General features: G+C 51.8%; 1 protein-coding gene across 3 annotated transcripts in view; it reads left to right on the forward strand.

Moving 5' to 3' along the window:
- Positions 1–14,642, forward strand: part of COL26A1 (collagen type XXVI alpha 1 chain) — a 159,069-nt gene that overhangs the window by 55,908 nt on the left and 88,519 nt on the right. For 2 of the 3 annotated variants that reach the window (XM_044747328.2, XM_044747325.2), the window contains exon 3: positions 10,716–10,819. In XM_044747328.2, coding sequence (XP_044603263.1) covers positions 10,716–10,819 — 104 coding nt within the window. The remainder of the gene's footprint in view (positions 1–10,715; positions 10,820–14,642) is intronic. The other variant, XM_044747326.2, reaches the window with a different exon arrangement.

The following is a 14,642-nucleotide window of genomic DNA, read 5'->3' on the forward strand; positions in this document are numbered from 1 at the left end:
GGTGTGGCCCGCAGCTTAGCGGAGGAGACAAACGACATCAGGCAAGTGGTGGCCCAGGTAGATGTATAACGGTGAGGAGACTAAGTGTTTGGGAGGGAAGTCAGGGTTCTATGACAGTGGAAATAGAGGGGACCCAGCCTGCAGTGGGGCGCGTGGATCTGAGGATGGGCTGGCCAGGAAGGACCTCTCAGAGGGGATGGCACTTTCACCAAGCCCTGGGGCTGCGTTGGAGTTAGGGGGCATCTCAAGCAGAGCTCCTAAACTCGAAGGCTGATGCTGGAGTTCTGAGCCGGCTCGGGGAGGAGAGAGCGGCAGGCAGCCAAGGTGGACAGTGGCCGGATCTTAGAAGTCCACGTGGTCATACTAAGGGTTTGGGTTTTGTCCTAAGATTGAACAGAGAAGCTGGGAAGGGTTCACGGAGGAAATCTGTGTGTTGATAACATCTCTAGAGCTTCTATGTGGAGGCTGGCGGTGGGGGTGTAAGCTGGGGCACCACTTAGGGGCCATTGCCACCATCTGGGAGGGCAGTGATGGAGGCCGGACAAGGGTGGGGTGGGCAGTGAGCAGAGGACAGGTGGATCCATGCAGTGGAGGTGGAATTCCCTGGACTCAGTGATGAGAGGGGGCAGGGAGGGGAGGGTCAAGGTGTCTGTGGATATTTGTTGAGTGAATGACAACCCCCAGGAGAATTTACGTCTTTGAATTGGCCAAGTGACAGTGAGGGAAGCCCCGGATCTGCCCATCTGAGGGAACAAATGCAGAGAGGTCAGAAGTCCCCAGACTTGGGCAGTCTTGGGAAAAAAACCATGGCTGGTGAGGTGGGAGACCCCAGATGGAGACTCCCAATTGCATTTGGGGAGTTTCAGGGAAGGAGGGGAACTTCGAGGTTGTCACGGCTCAGCCCAGACTTTCTGGGGGCTCAGAGAGGCGGGGCTCAGAGAGGCAGGGCTCGCTCCACGGCTCACAGACAGGCAGAGACGCGCTGGAATCAACTAGAAGCAAGGCAGTCGGCCTGGGCTGTCCTTGCAGGGGTCGCCTGGGACATGTTCCCCAGTGTCACCCTCGCTGGATCCCCATCTCGGCTGGGCCTCATCTCATCTTGGATGCGTCTACGGTGGGGACGGGTGGCAGCTGATGAAAAGACAGGCCCTGGGGGTGTGCAGTCGCGGATGGGGAGCGGGTCAAGCCTGGATCCTCCACTTCCTGACGGTGGGGGCCCAGCTGGGGCTCCGCTGCCCACCAGCTGCACAGTGCAGGCAGGACTCAGTGTCCTTGTCCATAAAATGGGAAGAGACACTCACAGTGTGAGCAGGCCGAGCACCCAGGTGTTAGTGGCTGCAAGTCCCTTGCATTCTCCTTCCTTTTCAGAGCTGACTTTGCCATCTGTAAAATGGGCATAGATAGCACTTTCCATGGACCAGCGGGGGCTCCCCCACCTTCAGCCCATTCACACAGTTGCACAGCCTCTTGGCCAGCAGGCTCCAGGAGAACCGCCACGCCACGGGAGTCAGTAAATGGTCCGTCAGTGGATCCGTAGTCTTGCCCACCCACGGCGTGCCAGGCACAAAAAAGGTCCCTGCCCTCCTGGAGCCCACGGTGTGGCAGAGACACAGGCATCAATTAATAGCCACACGTGGGAGCACAGTTTGCAACCTGGAGTGAGTGCTATGGAGGCAGGGCACCAGGAGCCACTGGGAATGCTGATCTGGTTGGAGGCCTCAGGAAGGCTTCCTGGAGGAGAGGGCCTTCGAGGTGAGAGTGCAGGTGATTGGGCCTTAAGTGGATAATAGAGAGAGAGAGAGAGGGGTGCAGCCTCTCGGGGGAGCCTTGGCAAGCTGGGTTCTTCCCGGAGTCCAGCGTCCTCAACGGAGACCGGCCTCAGGGCTGTCAAAAGTCCCACGAAGTCGGGAACCCCTGGGATTGTTGCCGTCTGTCTTATTGTGGGGGTGGTCTGGGGGGCTGTTCTGATTTGAAAGGAATTGCTCCCTGGGGTGCGGGGTGGGAGTGGGGCGGGAGGCCTCTCTGCCCCTTGGGAACAGTCTTGAAGCAGCAACAGATGGTCCAATCACCTTCGTATCTCATGTGGGCGCTCAAGGTTTTGTGTGTGTGTGTGTGTGTGTGCGCGCGTGCGTCTGTTTGTAGTTTTGTTCATTGATCCATTTATTTATTTTTGACAAAAATGGTATATATTTAAGGTGTACAAGGTGACATTTTGATAGATGCATATACACATCGTGAAATGATGGCCTCCATCAAACTAGTTAACATATCCGTCGGCTCCCATAGTTACCATTTGTGTGTGTGTGGTGAGAGCATTTGGAATCTATCCTCTTAGCAAATTTCCAGTATATGATCCCTTGTTATTGGCTACAGCCGCCATGCTGCGCATTAGGTTTCCAGAATTTATTCATCTGGTAACTGAAAGTTTGTACCCTTGGATCAACATCTCTCCTTCCCCCACCTCCTCGCCTCTGGTAACCACTAATTTCTCTGTTACTACGAGTTCTGCCTTTTTTTTTGGTTCAGTATTTGAGGTCTTGAAATATTGTCTTCTGTGTCTAGCTTATTTCACTTTGCAAAATGTCCCCCAGGTTCATCCACATTGTTGCAAATGGCAAGATTTCCTCTTTTTAATGGCTGAATAATCTTCCATTGTGTATGTGTGTGCATATATGTCACCTTTTCTTTGTCTGTTCATCTGGTGATGGGCAGGAAGGCTGTTTCCGTGTCCTGGCTATTGTGAATGATGCTGCAGTGAACATACGGCGCCGATCTTTTCGAGATACTGATTTGGGTGCCATTGGATATATACCCAGAAATGGGATTGCTGCATCGTACGAGAATTCTATGTTTAATTTTTTGAGGAACCTCCATACTGTTTTCCATAGTGGCTGCACCAATTTGCATCCCCACCAGCAGTGCTGGAGTGTTCCGTTTTCTCCGCATCCTCGCCTGCATTTGTCATCTCTTGTCTTTTTGATGACGGCCGTCCTAACAGGGGTGAGGTGCTGTCCCTTTGTGGCTTTGATTTGCACTCCCCTTCATTGGTTGTTTCTTGACACGACTACACTCTGCCCAGTAGATGAGGCAGACAAGGTCACGCTTGGGGAGGACTTCCCAGTCTGGAGGTGGCAATTACTAAGTAACAAATAAATAGTTTCATTATCAATTATAATTGGCAATAATAGCTGTATTAGCCAGAGGTCTCCAGAGAAACAGAGCCAATAGGATATATATAGACATATAGAAAGAGGTTTATGATATGGGATTGGCTCGTGTGATTATGGAGGCTGAGAAGGCCCACGGTCTGCTGTCTGCCAGCTGGAGGCCCAGGAGACCCGGTGGTGTAGCTCCAGTCCACACCCGCAGGTCCGAGAACCAGGTACTCTGATGGCCAAGGGCAGGAGAAGTTGGAAGTTGTTGGAGAGAACAAATTTACCTTCCCTCCATCTTTGTGCTTTATTCAGGCCCTCAGCGGACTGGATGATGCCCACCCATGCTGGTGAGAGCGATTCTCTTCACTGAGTCTACCAATTGGAACGCTATTTTTCTTCCAGAAACACCCTCACAGACACACTCAGAAATAATGTCTTACCATATATCCGGGCATCCCTTAGCCCAGGCAAGTTGACACAAAACTAACCATCAGGATAGCTCACTTTCATTATCGTTTGCATCTCCTGCCTGGACGCTGTGTTAACCACTTCGTCGGCTTGGGCTGCGATGGCAAAATGCCACACCCTGGGTGGCCTAAGCCACAGACATTTATTTCTCGAGGTTCTGTAGGCTGAAAAGCACAAGAGCCAGGGGCCAGCGCATTTGGGTCCCGGTGAAGGCCCTCTTTCTGGCTTGTAGATAGCTGCCTCCTGTGTCCTCACGTGGAAGGGAGACAGAGAGAGCTCTGGTCTTCCTCTTCTTCCGAGGGCACTAACCCCATCATGGGGCCCCACCCTCCCAACCTCATCTAACCCTAATGACCTCCCAGAGGCCCCGCCTCTGAATACCGTCACCCTGGGGGGTAGGGCTTCAGCATACGGATTTCGGGGGGACACAGACATTTGGTCCATCAGAGAATCATCTAAGTTTTTAATTTAGCATTTACATTTTTATTCCTTTTTGAGTGATTCGAAAGCCACGAAATTCAAAATCCAAAAAATATAGACGAATATCCAGTGAACACAAAGGTCCCCCCACCTTGGGGGCAATCCGCATGATCGGTTTCTTGTGTTTTTTTCAGGAGATAAAGGATCCCAATTGTATCCCTTATGGATATCGATGCAAAAACTCAAAACAGTATATGAGAAAATAGAATCCAGTGAGATGGGGGAAGGGTGGTACGGCATGGCCGTCTGGGACTTAACCCAGGAATCCTAGGTCGGTTTCACATTTGCACACTGATTAATGTGATTTCATCAAAATCATGGAAGAAAGGAGAAAAACCATGTGATCATCTCAATAGATGCAGAAAAATCATTTGATAAAATTCAGCACCCGCTGAGTGAATGAGAAAAAAAACAACTCTGAGCAAGCTAGGAACAGGAGGGAAACCTCCCCCCAGCTGACAAAGAGTATCTGTTACGAAACCTGCAATCAACGTCCTGCTTAATTGATGAAATATTGCACCTCCCCCCCTTAGTTTGAGAGTAAGAAAGCAATGTCTGTGGTTGCCACTTCTATTCCGCATTGTTCTGTCGGCAATAAAAGGCGTTTAGCTCAGAAACAAGGAGGGAGAACTCTGTTCACAGACGACATTATCGGGTACACAGAAAATCCAAAGGAAGAGACAAATATGGTGCTAGAACTCCGCAGGTTCACTGGATACGAGGCGCCATAGACCAAATGTCTGTGTCCCCCCACAGTCCATCAGTTGACATCCTAACCCCAACATGAGGAATTAGGATGTGGGGCCTTTGGGAGGTGATTAAGTCATGAGGGTGGAGCCCTCCTGAATGGGATTAGTGCCCTTAAAAAAGAGACCCCAGAGAGCTGCCTCACCCCTTGTGCCGCCTGAGGACACAGCGAGAAGACAGCTGTTCCGAACCAGGAAGCGGCCCCTCGCTAGACCCCGACTCTGCTGATGCCTCCATCTCGGACTTCCCAGAACTGTGAGAAATACACTTCTGTTGTTTGTAAGACACCCAGCCTGTGGTGTGCCGTTACAGCAGCCCGAATGGGCCAAAATACAAGGTTAATAAAGAAAAAATGAATAACGATATACTAGCGGAACCAAAGCGGAAAAAGAAAGGTAAAAAACCTCCCCAGGTACAGCAAAGTAATAGAGCGTCAGATACTGGTGTGAGCTGAATGTCTGTGTCCCCCACGTTCATAGGTTGAAGCCCGGACCCCCAGTGCAGCTGTATTTGGAGATGGGGCCTCTAAGGAAGGAAGTAAGGTTAAATGAGGTCATAAGTGGGGGGAGCTTGGTCTGACAAGATTAGTGTCCTTATAGGAAGAGACCCCAGAGAGTTCCCTCTCTCTCTCTCCCTCCACACGCACACGCACACCGAGGAAAGGCCGTGTGAGGACACACACTGGCCACTGCAAGCCAGAAAGAGTCCTCACCAGAAACCGACATGGCTGTGAACTTGATCTCAGCCTTCCCAACCTCCAGAGCTGTGAGAAGATAAATTTCTATTGTTCAAGCCCCCCAGCCTATGGTATTTTGTTACGACAGCCTGAACAGACTAATACAGAGATCTAGCAGTAAATTTAATGAAAAATGTGCAGACTGCTGAGAAAAAATCAAGACCTAAATAAATGGAAACTTATGCCATTTTCATGGATAGGAAGACAATATTATTAGGATGTCAGTTTTCTACAAATGAGTCTATAGATTCCATGTAATCTTTATCAAAATCATAATGAGCTTTTTTGCAGAGATTGATAAGCCAATTAAAAAGATCTTTGGGAAGGCAAAAGACCTAGAAGAGCCTGAAAGAGCATAAAATCGGGAAACTTACATTACCAGATTTCGAGACTTACTATGAAGCTACGTTAATAAGACAGCGTGGTTTTGGTACAAGGACAGACAAACAGATCAGTGGAACAGAACAGAGAGTCCAGAAGTAAACACACATTTAAACAATCACTTGGTCGTCAACAAGGCACTCAAATAATTCAATGGAGGGAAAAAAGGTCTTTTTAGCACTGGTGCAACTGGATATCCAAATGAAAAACAATGAACCTTGACTCCTACCCAACCAATAGTAAAATTTTTAAAGTGGTAAATTGGACTTCATCAAAATTAAAAACTGATTATGATAAATACCCCTTTAAGAAAATAAGAAGGCATGTCACAGATTGGGAGAAAACATTTGCAATGCATAAATCTGACAGAGGTCTCCCACAAAAAATATATATCTTACAAATTAATAAGAAAAAGCACAAAACCCAATTTAAAAGTAGGCACAAGTCTTAAACAGGAGCTTCACAAAAGGAGATGTCCATGTGACAAACATGAAAAGGGGCTCAACTTTATTTAGTCAACAGAAATTGCAAATTAAACAGTAAAGAAAAGTACTACGCACACCCTTGAAGGAGTAAAGTGAAAATGGCGGACAGTGTAAATGTCGGCGAGGTGATGGGGCAACTGGAACTCATTCGCTGCTGCTAAGATGTGAGCGGCTTCCTCCGCGTGGGTTTGGCACATCTGTTTGTTGCATCTACTAAAGTTTGACATATATCCATCCCTGGGTATATGCTCCAGAGAAATGAAAACGTGTGTTCACATGAGTTCTACGAGAACGCTCACAGCATCCTCTTTCATCATAGCTCAGAGCTGGAGACAACCCAGATGTCCATCAACAGGGGAATGGACAAACTGTGGTATATTTATCTAATGGAATATTATTTAGCAATAAATGGGAACAACATACAGCTACACTTAGCGACATGGATGAGCCTCACAGACATAATGGATGGAAGAGGACAGACACAAATGAGTGCCTGCTGTAAGATTCCGTTGTAGGAAATTCTAGAACAGGCAAAACCAATCTCTGGTGAGAGAAGTCAGAAGAATGGTTACCTCTAGGGGCTGGGTAATCGACTTGGAGGGGACGCAAGGGGACTTTGGAGTGATGGAAACATTGGTGTACACATAGGTAAAAATGCATTGAGCTAGACATTAGATTGACCTATTTTACTGCATGTAAATTACATTTTAATAAAACAAGAAAAAAATCCATTATAACGTGGCCGTGAACCCAGTACTTCCATCATAGCACTGACCCAAGTGTGCAATCATCCATCCACACGTGTGGTCATATGTTAGTGCCACAGCTCTGGCAGAGCGGAGCCCACACTGCCGTATTCAATCTGTATTCCCAGTGCCTGGCACGCAGCGGGCTCTCGGTACATGTCTGCTTAGTACGTGAATGAGCACTGGGTCAAAACCGAGCTCTGTGCAAGGTGTTGTGGGGGCGCTGAGGAGGGAGCCTGTGAACTCTGGCCAGGGCATAGGGGAGCGTCTCAGAGGAGAAGGGGACATTTGAGTCACACCGTGAAGTCCTTTGGAGACTTTTCTCAGGCTGGGTAAATGAGGAAGTGCAGGTAGGCAGAGGAAGCTGCTCGTGCAAAGGCCCAGAGGCAGGGAGAGCAGCTTGTTGTACTGTGGTGGTAGGAGCTTCGGCTGCTGGTGGTAGACGGAGGGGAGGGTAGAAAGGTAGGCAGGGCCTTATTTGCCGACCTGAAGAATTTGGTCTTTAGTCTGTGGGAGCCATGGGAGGTTTTGAGATAAGCCAGTCGCAAAACTGGATCTGCGTTTTAGAAAGATCCCTGGGTTTGCAGACTGGACCCCGGCAGAAGGCCTAGGAGTTCTTCGTGAACGTAGGAAAGCGAAGCTCCCTCAGGCTCTTGCCCAGACTGGGGACAGGCCACCAACCCTGAGCCTGCCTTGGGCACTCAGGTGAAACCGCGGGGGTCTGCCCTGCCGAGCCCTGGCCTGCTGGGCTGGTGGAGCAGCGCCACCTACTGGCACCCCCTGCTCCTGGACTTGGCAGGCCACCTGGTTCCTCCCGGTCCCAAAGTGGGACGGGCCAGCCCCATGGCCCTCAGATGAGGGGCAGAAAGAGACCTTCTCTGGGGGACGAGCTCTCCCTCCGGTTCGGAGGCCTCAGATCAGTACCTTGTGCAGACGTAGGAAGGAAAAAATATTCCCTCGTCCTTAACAGACACAAACTAGCATTTTTAGGCTGTGCCGCTTCTGCCTGGGTTTGGATCCTAGTTCCACTATTTTCTAGCAGTGTGACCTTGAGAAAGTTACTGAACCTCTCTGTGCTTCGGTTTCCTCATCTGTAAATTAGGAATAGTCATAGTACCCACCTGTTAGGGTGGTTGTGCGTCAGCAAATATAAAACACTCAGAATGTGACTGGCGCGTGGTGAGCGCTCGGGCCAAGCTCCTAATCTATTATTGTTTTTATCATCGTCGTCATTCAAGGTATGGACTGCAGAATGACCGGTGCGTTTGAGGGCTCACGGGCTGGAGGCTGAGAGGTGGCCTGCGACACAGGGGGCCGTGTCAGCTGAAGAAGGGCCAGTGCTCGTGACCAAGCAGCTCGGACTGTCTCCTGACCCCAGTGGGCACGGCCGAAGGGCGGGGGCTGGGAGGAAGGAGGGCACATCTGCGTTGTGCGGACCCAGCATCTGTGCCTCCACTTCTGCTCTCAGCGCCTTGAACATGCGCCCTCCCAGGGAGCCTCGCTCCTCCGCCCCGCCCCCACATCCTGTCTCCAGGGGGTCCTCAGCAGGCAGACCAGGAAACAGGCTCAGGGAGGTTGAATAATGTGCACAAGTCGTCCACACCATGAGTTCGGGGTGAAGCCCCCGCAGCCCAGGAGTCCGTCTGCCCCAGGGTGCTGAGGTGACAGGAGGGACCCCCTGGGATGCACAGATTCAAGCAACAAACGCTTTCCTGCCGGCATGTGGCCCCGGCTAGATTCCAGAGCTTTCCTGCTTTCTCTCCACTGGAGCAACGATCTCATTTCAGAAATTAGTTTTAAACCGGGCATCTTTTACGCAAATTAAAACTTCTCCCCTCTCCCAGCCTGGCCTGCTTCAGTTGAGTGTGCGAGCGTGTGTGAGTGTGAAAGTGTGTGAGTGTGTGTGTATTCTGCAGTCTCTTTGTACTCCTTGCACCCAGGTTCATCAATCCACTTATGTCCCACCGAGCCCCTTGCTGTAAGGAGTGGCGATGGTGACACTGTCACCTCCCCACCCCCCGTTGGCCTACATCACTGGCTCCCTTGGGGCGTCTGATGTCCAAAGGCCTGGGCTCGCCCTCCAGCTCCCAGCTGTGGGCACCTCTCCGTACAGACTCTCACTCCTCACTCAAAGGTGCCAGCCGCTGGCAGCGCACACAGTGCTGTCATACCCCCTTTAGATTCCAGGGGCAAGCTGGTTTGCTGGAATGCTTATGAAACACGAGTGAGAAGATTTTTTTAAGAGAAAAAATTAGTGTAACAGGGTTTTTCAGATTTAGTGCTGTATTTCTGAAATTCGAGACGTGACTTGTGTGTTTTCCTGTCCACGTTGCATCTCAGAACGTCACGCCCACTGCTACCAATTAATTCATGATTTTTCCGTTCACCGGTTAAATTGCTTGGTGTCAGCAGATTCAAATTTTGTGAAGTCATACAGTTTTGTTTTCAACAGGAAGTCGTGCCAACTCCATCAAGCGGCAGGGTTGTAATGATGCCTGTAAAGCGAATAGTAAAAGCCCAATTTAGGCCCCTTGTGAAATTGGGCCATGTATTTTATATTCACTATTTTTGCAGTTTCACAAAATAGTAGAAAGTTATTTGTAAGAAAAATTTCGAAACCGTAGGAGCGTGAGATTTGACCACGGAACCCACAGCAGTGTGCAAGAGCTTTCGATGGCCGCGAGGGCCCCACTGCTGGGCTTCGAGTTCTCCTTGCAGCGTCTCTCTCGGCCGCCAGGCTGCGAGTGTCTCGAGGATGGGCACTCAGTGTTGTCAATCTGTGACCACCGTGCAGGAGAGCATGTAGTCGGCGCTCAATAAATATTCATTAGATGAATCAACAAAAAGTAATAACGGTTGGGAAGGAAGTTGGAGTCCAGTGACTTGCGAGTGGCTGGAGTTTGTACAGGTTCTAACGATGTTTTTCTTTTCCTTGTTCGTTATCTTGGTCAACGTCTCAGTTGGCTCGGGCTGCTGTAACAAAATATCCCACACTGGGTGGCTTCAACAGTAGAAATTTATTTTCTCAGATGGTCGCCTTCTCGCTGTGTCCTCGCGTGACCCTTCCTCAGTGCGTGCGTGTGAGCGACGTCTCTCTCTTCCTCTTCTTATAAGGCCACCAGTCCCATTGGATTAGGGCCCCACCCTGACGACCTCAGTTAACCTTAACTCCCTCCTAAAGACCCATGTCTAGATAATCACACTGTGGCAGGGGTAGGGCATCAACACATGGATTCTGGGGGACATGATTCAGTCCATAACAGTCGGTGTGGAGGACATTTACCCCTTAGGTGGCCACGTTTGGACGCTTGCAGGAAGGCAGAGCTGGAAGGAACTTAAGAATTCACCTGGCACAGAGATGAGTGGTCACTTGCCCGGGACCACACAGCTGCCCGCCACAGAGTCAAGGCGATGGGTGGCTCCTGGAGCCCTGGGCTGGGCTGTCCTGCAGGGCTGGAGTCTGGGGCGGCCGGGCGGGCGCTCACACCGTCCTGTCCTGACGCTGCCCTTGTGTTAGTTACAGGACTCTGATCAGACCCACATACAGAGTGTCCTACCGCACCGTGACGGCGCTGGAGTGGAGGTGCTGCCCTGGCTTCACCGGGAGCAACTGTGACGAGGGTGAGTCTGCAGGGGTGTGGGGGGCAGGGGACAGGGCGTGGCCCAGCCGGGCTGTGGAGTTCTGGGTGCTCCTCCCTCCTCTGCCCTCCTCCTGGGAGCGGGTCTCCATTCCTCCACATTCCTTCCTTCCTGTTCCCAAGCGCCTCTGAACCAGATGCTCTGGACCCACCAAACTGGGGTGAGGCTGCCACCTGCACCAGGGCGTCGAGGTGGGGTCCCTGTGTGCACCGCTTGGGTGGGGGGTGGAGGAGAATCACGAGCCCTGGCTTGGGGGGGAGCGTTCGACCTACAGTCTGTTTCTTCCGCCCTGGCTCCCACTCACGCAGGGCCTGGGGCAGACAGAGCTGGGTGTCCAGGCTCTGAGCAGATGCATACGAGGGCCCACCAGCCTTGAAGGCTGTTGTAGCTTGAGGCAGACAGACCTGGTGGCAGGCCACGGCAGGAAGGCCTGGCCCACTGCCCCTGCCCTCTGCCCAGCTGGTGCCCAGAGGGAGGACGAGAGGTCGGGGTCGGGCTCAGCCTGGCTGCGGAGCCCGATGGGGCCAGACAGCAGCGCTCACGTGGAAGTCAGGGCTGGCCCACAGCAAATCCCTGCCACCGTCACTGCCAGGGAAGGCGGGTCCTGCCCACCCAAGAGGCTTGCAGCCCGCCTCAATCCGCAGAACAGCTGGTCAGTCCCGAGGCTCAGGGGTCACTGTCGTATTTGGAAACAGTAGCTCTCCTCAACCTGACTTTCTGACAAAATCGTTCTCTCTTATCTTTTTTTATTACCCAGCATGTATTTTTGTCATATATATATATATATATATATATGCATATACATAGACCTATATATATGTTAGGTTATAATAAAGTTATAATAAGTTATAACATAAGTATATGCTTTGATTGTGAACTGCCTAAAATGCTTTGGGTTACAAATAATAGCATAACAACAGAAATAGCAGTAATAATAATGATGGTGGTGATGTTTTGACCAGCCGGCGGCCCAAAGCTGAGCTGCAGGACGGGGTTGGGATGTGAAAGTGTCGGAGGTGGCGTCCTTCCTCCTGATCCTGGGAGGGCCGCTGGGCAGCCTCCGCAGCTGGGCCACACCTGGGGGCACAGACTGCCCTGGGCCTTTGCTCGGGGAGGAGCAGGAGGGAGCTCAGGGGCGGGGGGTGAGGAGAGGCCGTGCTACCTCGGGTGGAGGCGTGGGTGGCAGGACCCTGCACTCTGTGATGAATGACCACAGCTCGCGCCAGGTCCCTCAGTGAGGTCAGAGGCCCTCGAAGCCAGGACGTGGGCCTGCCTTTTGGGTCAGTGCCATGGCCGTGGGGAGAGACACCTGGTCCCCCTGTCAGACAGGAGCGGCCCTGCTGGCTAGACTCTACGGGGCTTCTGGCAAATCGATTGATGACCCTTGAGTAACCGACTGAGCGCTTTTCAATGATCAATAAAATGAGTAACGTTGGCTCCACCCAACGAGGTGCCGGTTTACCATCGAGGCCTCATCGTTAGAAGCCTTCCCTCGGCATTAAGAAGGCTTCTGGGCCCTTCTCTCAGCCCGCAGAGCCTCTGAGCACCCCCACACCCCATCGTCGCCTCAGCCGACTATAACCTGTGTCTCCTGTCTACCTCCCAGCCGCCCCTCCCCGCCCAGCGGGACTGTCTGGTTCTTCCCAGGTGACTGGGTCAGGCCTGAGTGGGGCCCCTTCCTCCTTCTCCTGGAAACCACTGAGGTGCTTGAGCTCGTCTAGTTTGTATCTCTCTTCGCGTTCTCTTTATTGAAGAAAGGCGTGAACTCCTAGATGAAGTCTAGGTCTCAGAATGTCTAAGTCCTCACTCTCCCACGAGGAGCTGGTGAGCGTGTTTTCCAGAACGCGTTTCACAAGGGAAGCAGCAGACTGGCAACGCTGTTCAAAGGAGGGTTAGAGCAACTGACAGAGATGCAGACCAGGGGCCCCAAGACCACCCCTGGGTTTGGTAATTCACCAGAACTCACAGAACCCGAAAGCTGCTGTGCCCACGCTGATGGTTTATTACGGTGAAAGGATGCAGATTAAAATCAGCCAAGGGCAACGAGGCATGGGCAGAGTCCAGGAGGGCGCCACACGCAGAGCATCCGGTGGTCCCCGTCCAGTGGAGGGGTGCACATGCTTAATTTCTCCCAGCTACAACACGCGACCATCTGCATGGAGTATTGCCCACCAGGGAAGGCCCCCAGAGTTCTTGGTGGGATTGGTGGTGTGTACATGATGGATGCGTGTGGCTGAGCTGTTCCTGGTGCTCTGGTGGTGGAGCTGGCATCACCTGGTCCAGGGATGTCCTTATAAATGACATTGTCGGTGCAGACCGTCTGGGTGGCCCAGGGCTCCCCGGTCAACAAAGACCCTCATTCCAAGGGCTCAGGAGCCAAGTGCAAACAGCAAACCTCTCTGAGGCGGAGGGTGATCCTTTACTAATATATATACATATATAACGTGAGTATATACATATATCATGTGAGATAGATTTCATATATGCGAACTATACGAAATATATGTAAAATAAGAAATATATTTCGTATATATGAAATAAGAACCTGAAGTAAGATCATTCAATTAGATCCCACAGGACAGTAAAACAAAGCCTTTGGGGTTCTCCTCTCCCCCGAGCAGAAGGCATTTGCATCTTCCCAGTTTTCCAGAACCTGCGCTGTCATCCGTGGTCCACGGTAACTAAACAAAGCGACCTTCTCCCCGGGGGTCGGAGGCACTTAGGCAGCCTCATTCCAGAGTGCTCTAGCATGATGTTACCAGGTCAGGCCATCGCCTTGTTGCCATTTTTCCAGGGTTTGGATAATTCTTCTTGTGGGCCCAGTGAACCAAGCACAGGAGGCTGGCGGACCATTGGGAGCGATTCCTGCCATCCAGGAGGTTCTGCCCATTGGGGCAGGTGAGGGTCCGGCAGGGCTGTGGGCCCACCCTTCTTGGGTGAAAAGACGGGGTGACTATGAACTGGTCAGATGCCCCCCAAAGGTGCCCACCCTTCAGAGCTTGGCCCCTCACCTCCAAAAGAAAGCTCTTATCTGATAAACCACGTACCTGGCGATGACCAATACACTCACCAGAAGCATCTGAGCCTCCTGGGCTGGTTATTAAGAGTTGCTGGCACCTCTTGAGACACTCTCAGCCTCAGAGCGTCTGCCAGCCCCTCCCTGGTGGAGGAACCTTCTGCATTTGCCCATCTGGACCAGCCGTGTATCCATCTCAGGGCGAGGGCAAGGCTAGCCTCTTTCAGAGAGCCTCAGGGTCGAGTGGCCCCTTCCCGCTGGGAGCACGAGGGTCCTGAAAACCCTGAGGGGCTGAGGATTCCTGGGAGCCTGAGGGCCTGGGCTGAGTTTGGGGCCAGCTCCTGAAAGCCCTTGTAAAGATTTTACATCCCCAAATACGCAACAGTAAAGACAGAAGGCGAAATCAGAGCCGTGTCTGTGACTTTAGGCACATTCCTAAGCTGGTTCCCCCTCAGTCCCCATGGTGGCCCCTCTGCAAAGGATGCAGGTCTGAGGCCCCCTCCTCGGTGGGTTTGCTGTGGTTCGGATCTTGTTCCCTGGGGAAGCGTCTTTTTCTTTGGCTGTGACTGGTCTTCCTTCCAAGTGTTCAGATCTCTCCAGTCTTGCGACTTGGGACTGTGACTACCTAGGGGCAGGTGGCCTCTCTCAGGTCCTCCTTCCCATCACCCCCCTCCTTCCTCCCTCCCTGGATGCCCAGGAGGGCAGGGCCAAGACTGCGGGAGGGACCTTCCTTCCTAGACATGTCTACAGACAGTCAAGGCTAATTAGTTGAGAATTCTGTGTTTGTGA

This window comes from Equus asinus, chromosome 14 (assembly GCF_041296235.1).
Source record: "Equus asinus isolate D_3611 breed Donkey chromosome 14, EquAss-T2T_v2, whole genome shotgun sequence".
Taxonomy (NCBI): Eukaryota; Metazoa; Chordata; class Mammalia; order Perissodactyla; family Equidae; genus Equus; species Equus asinus.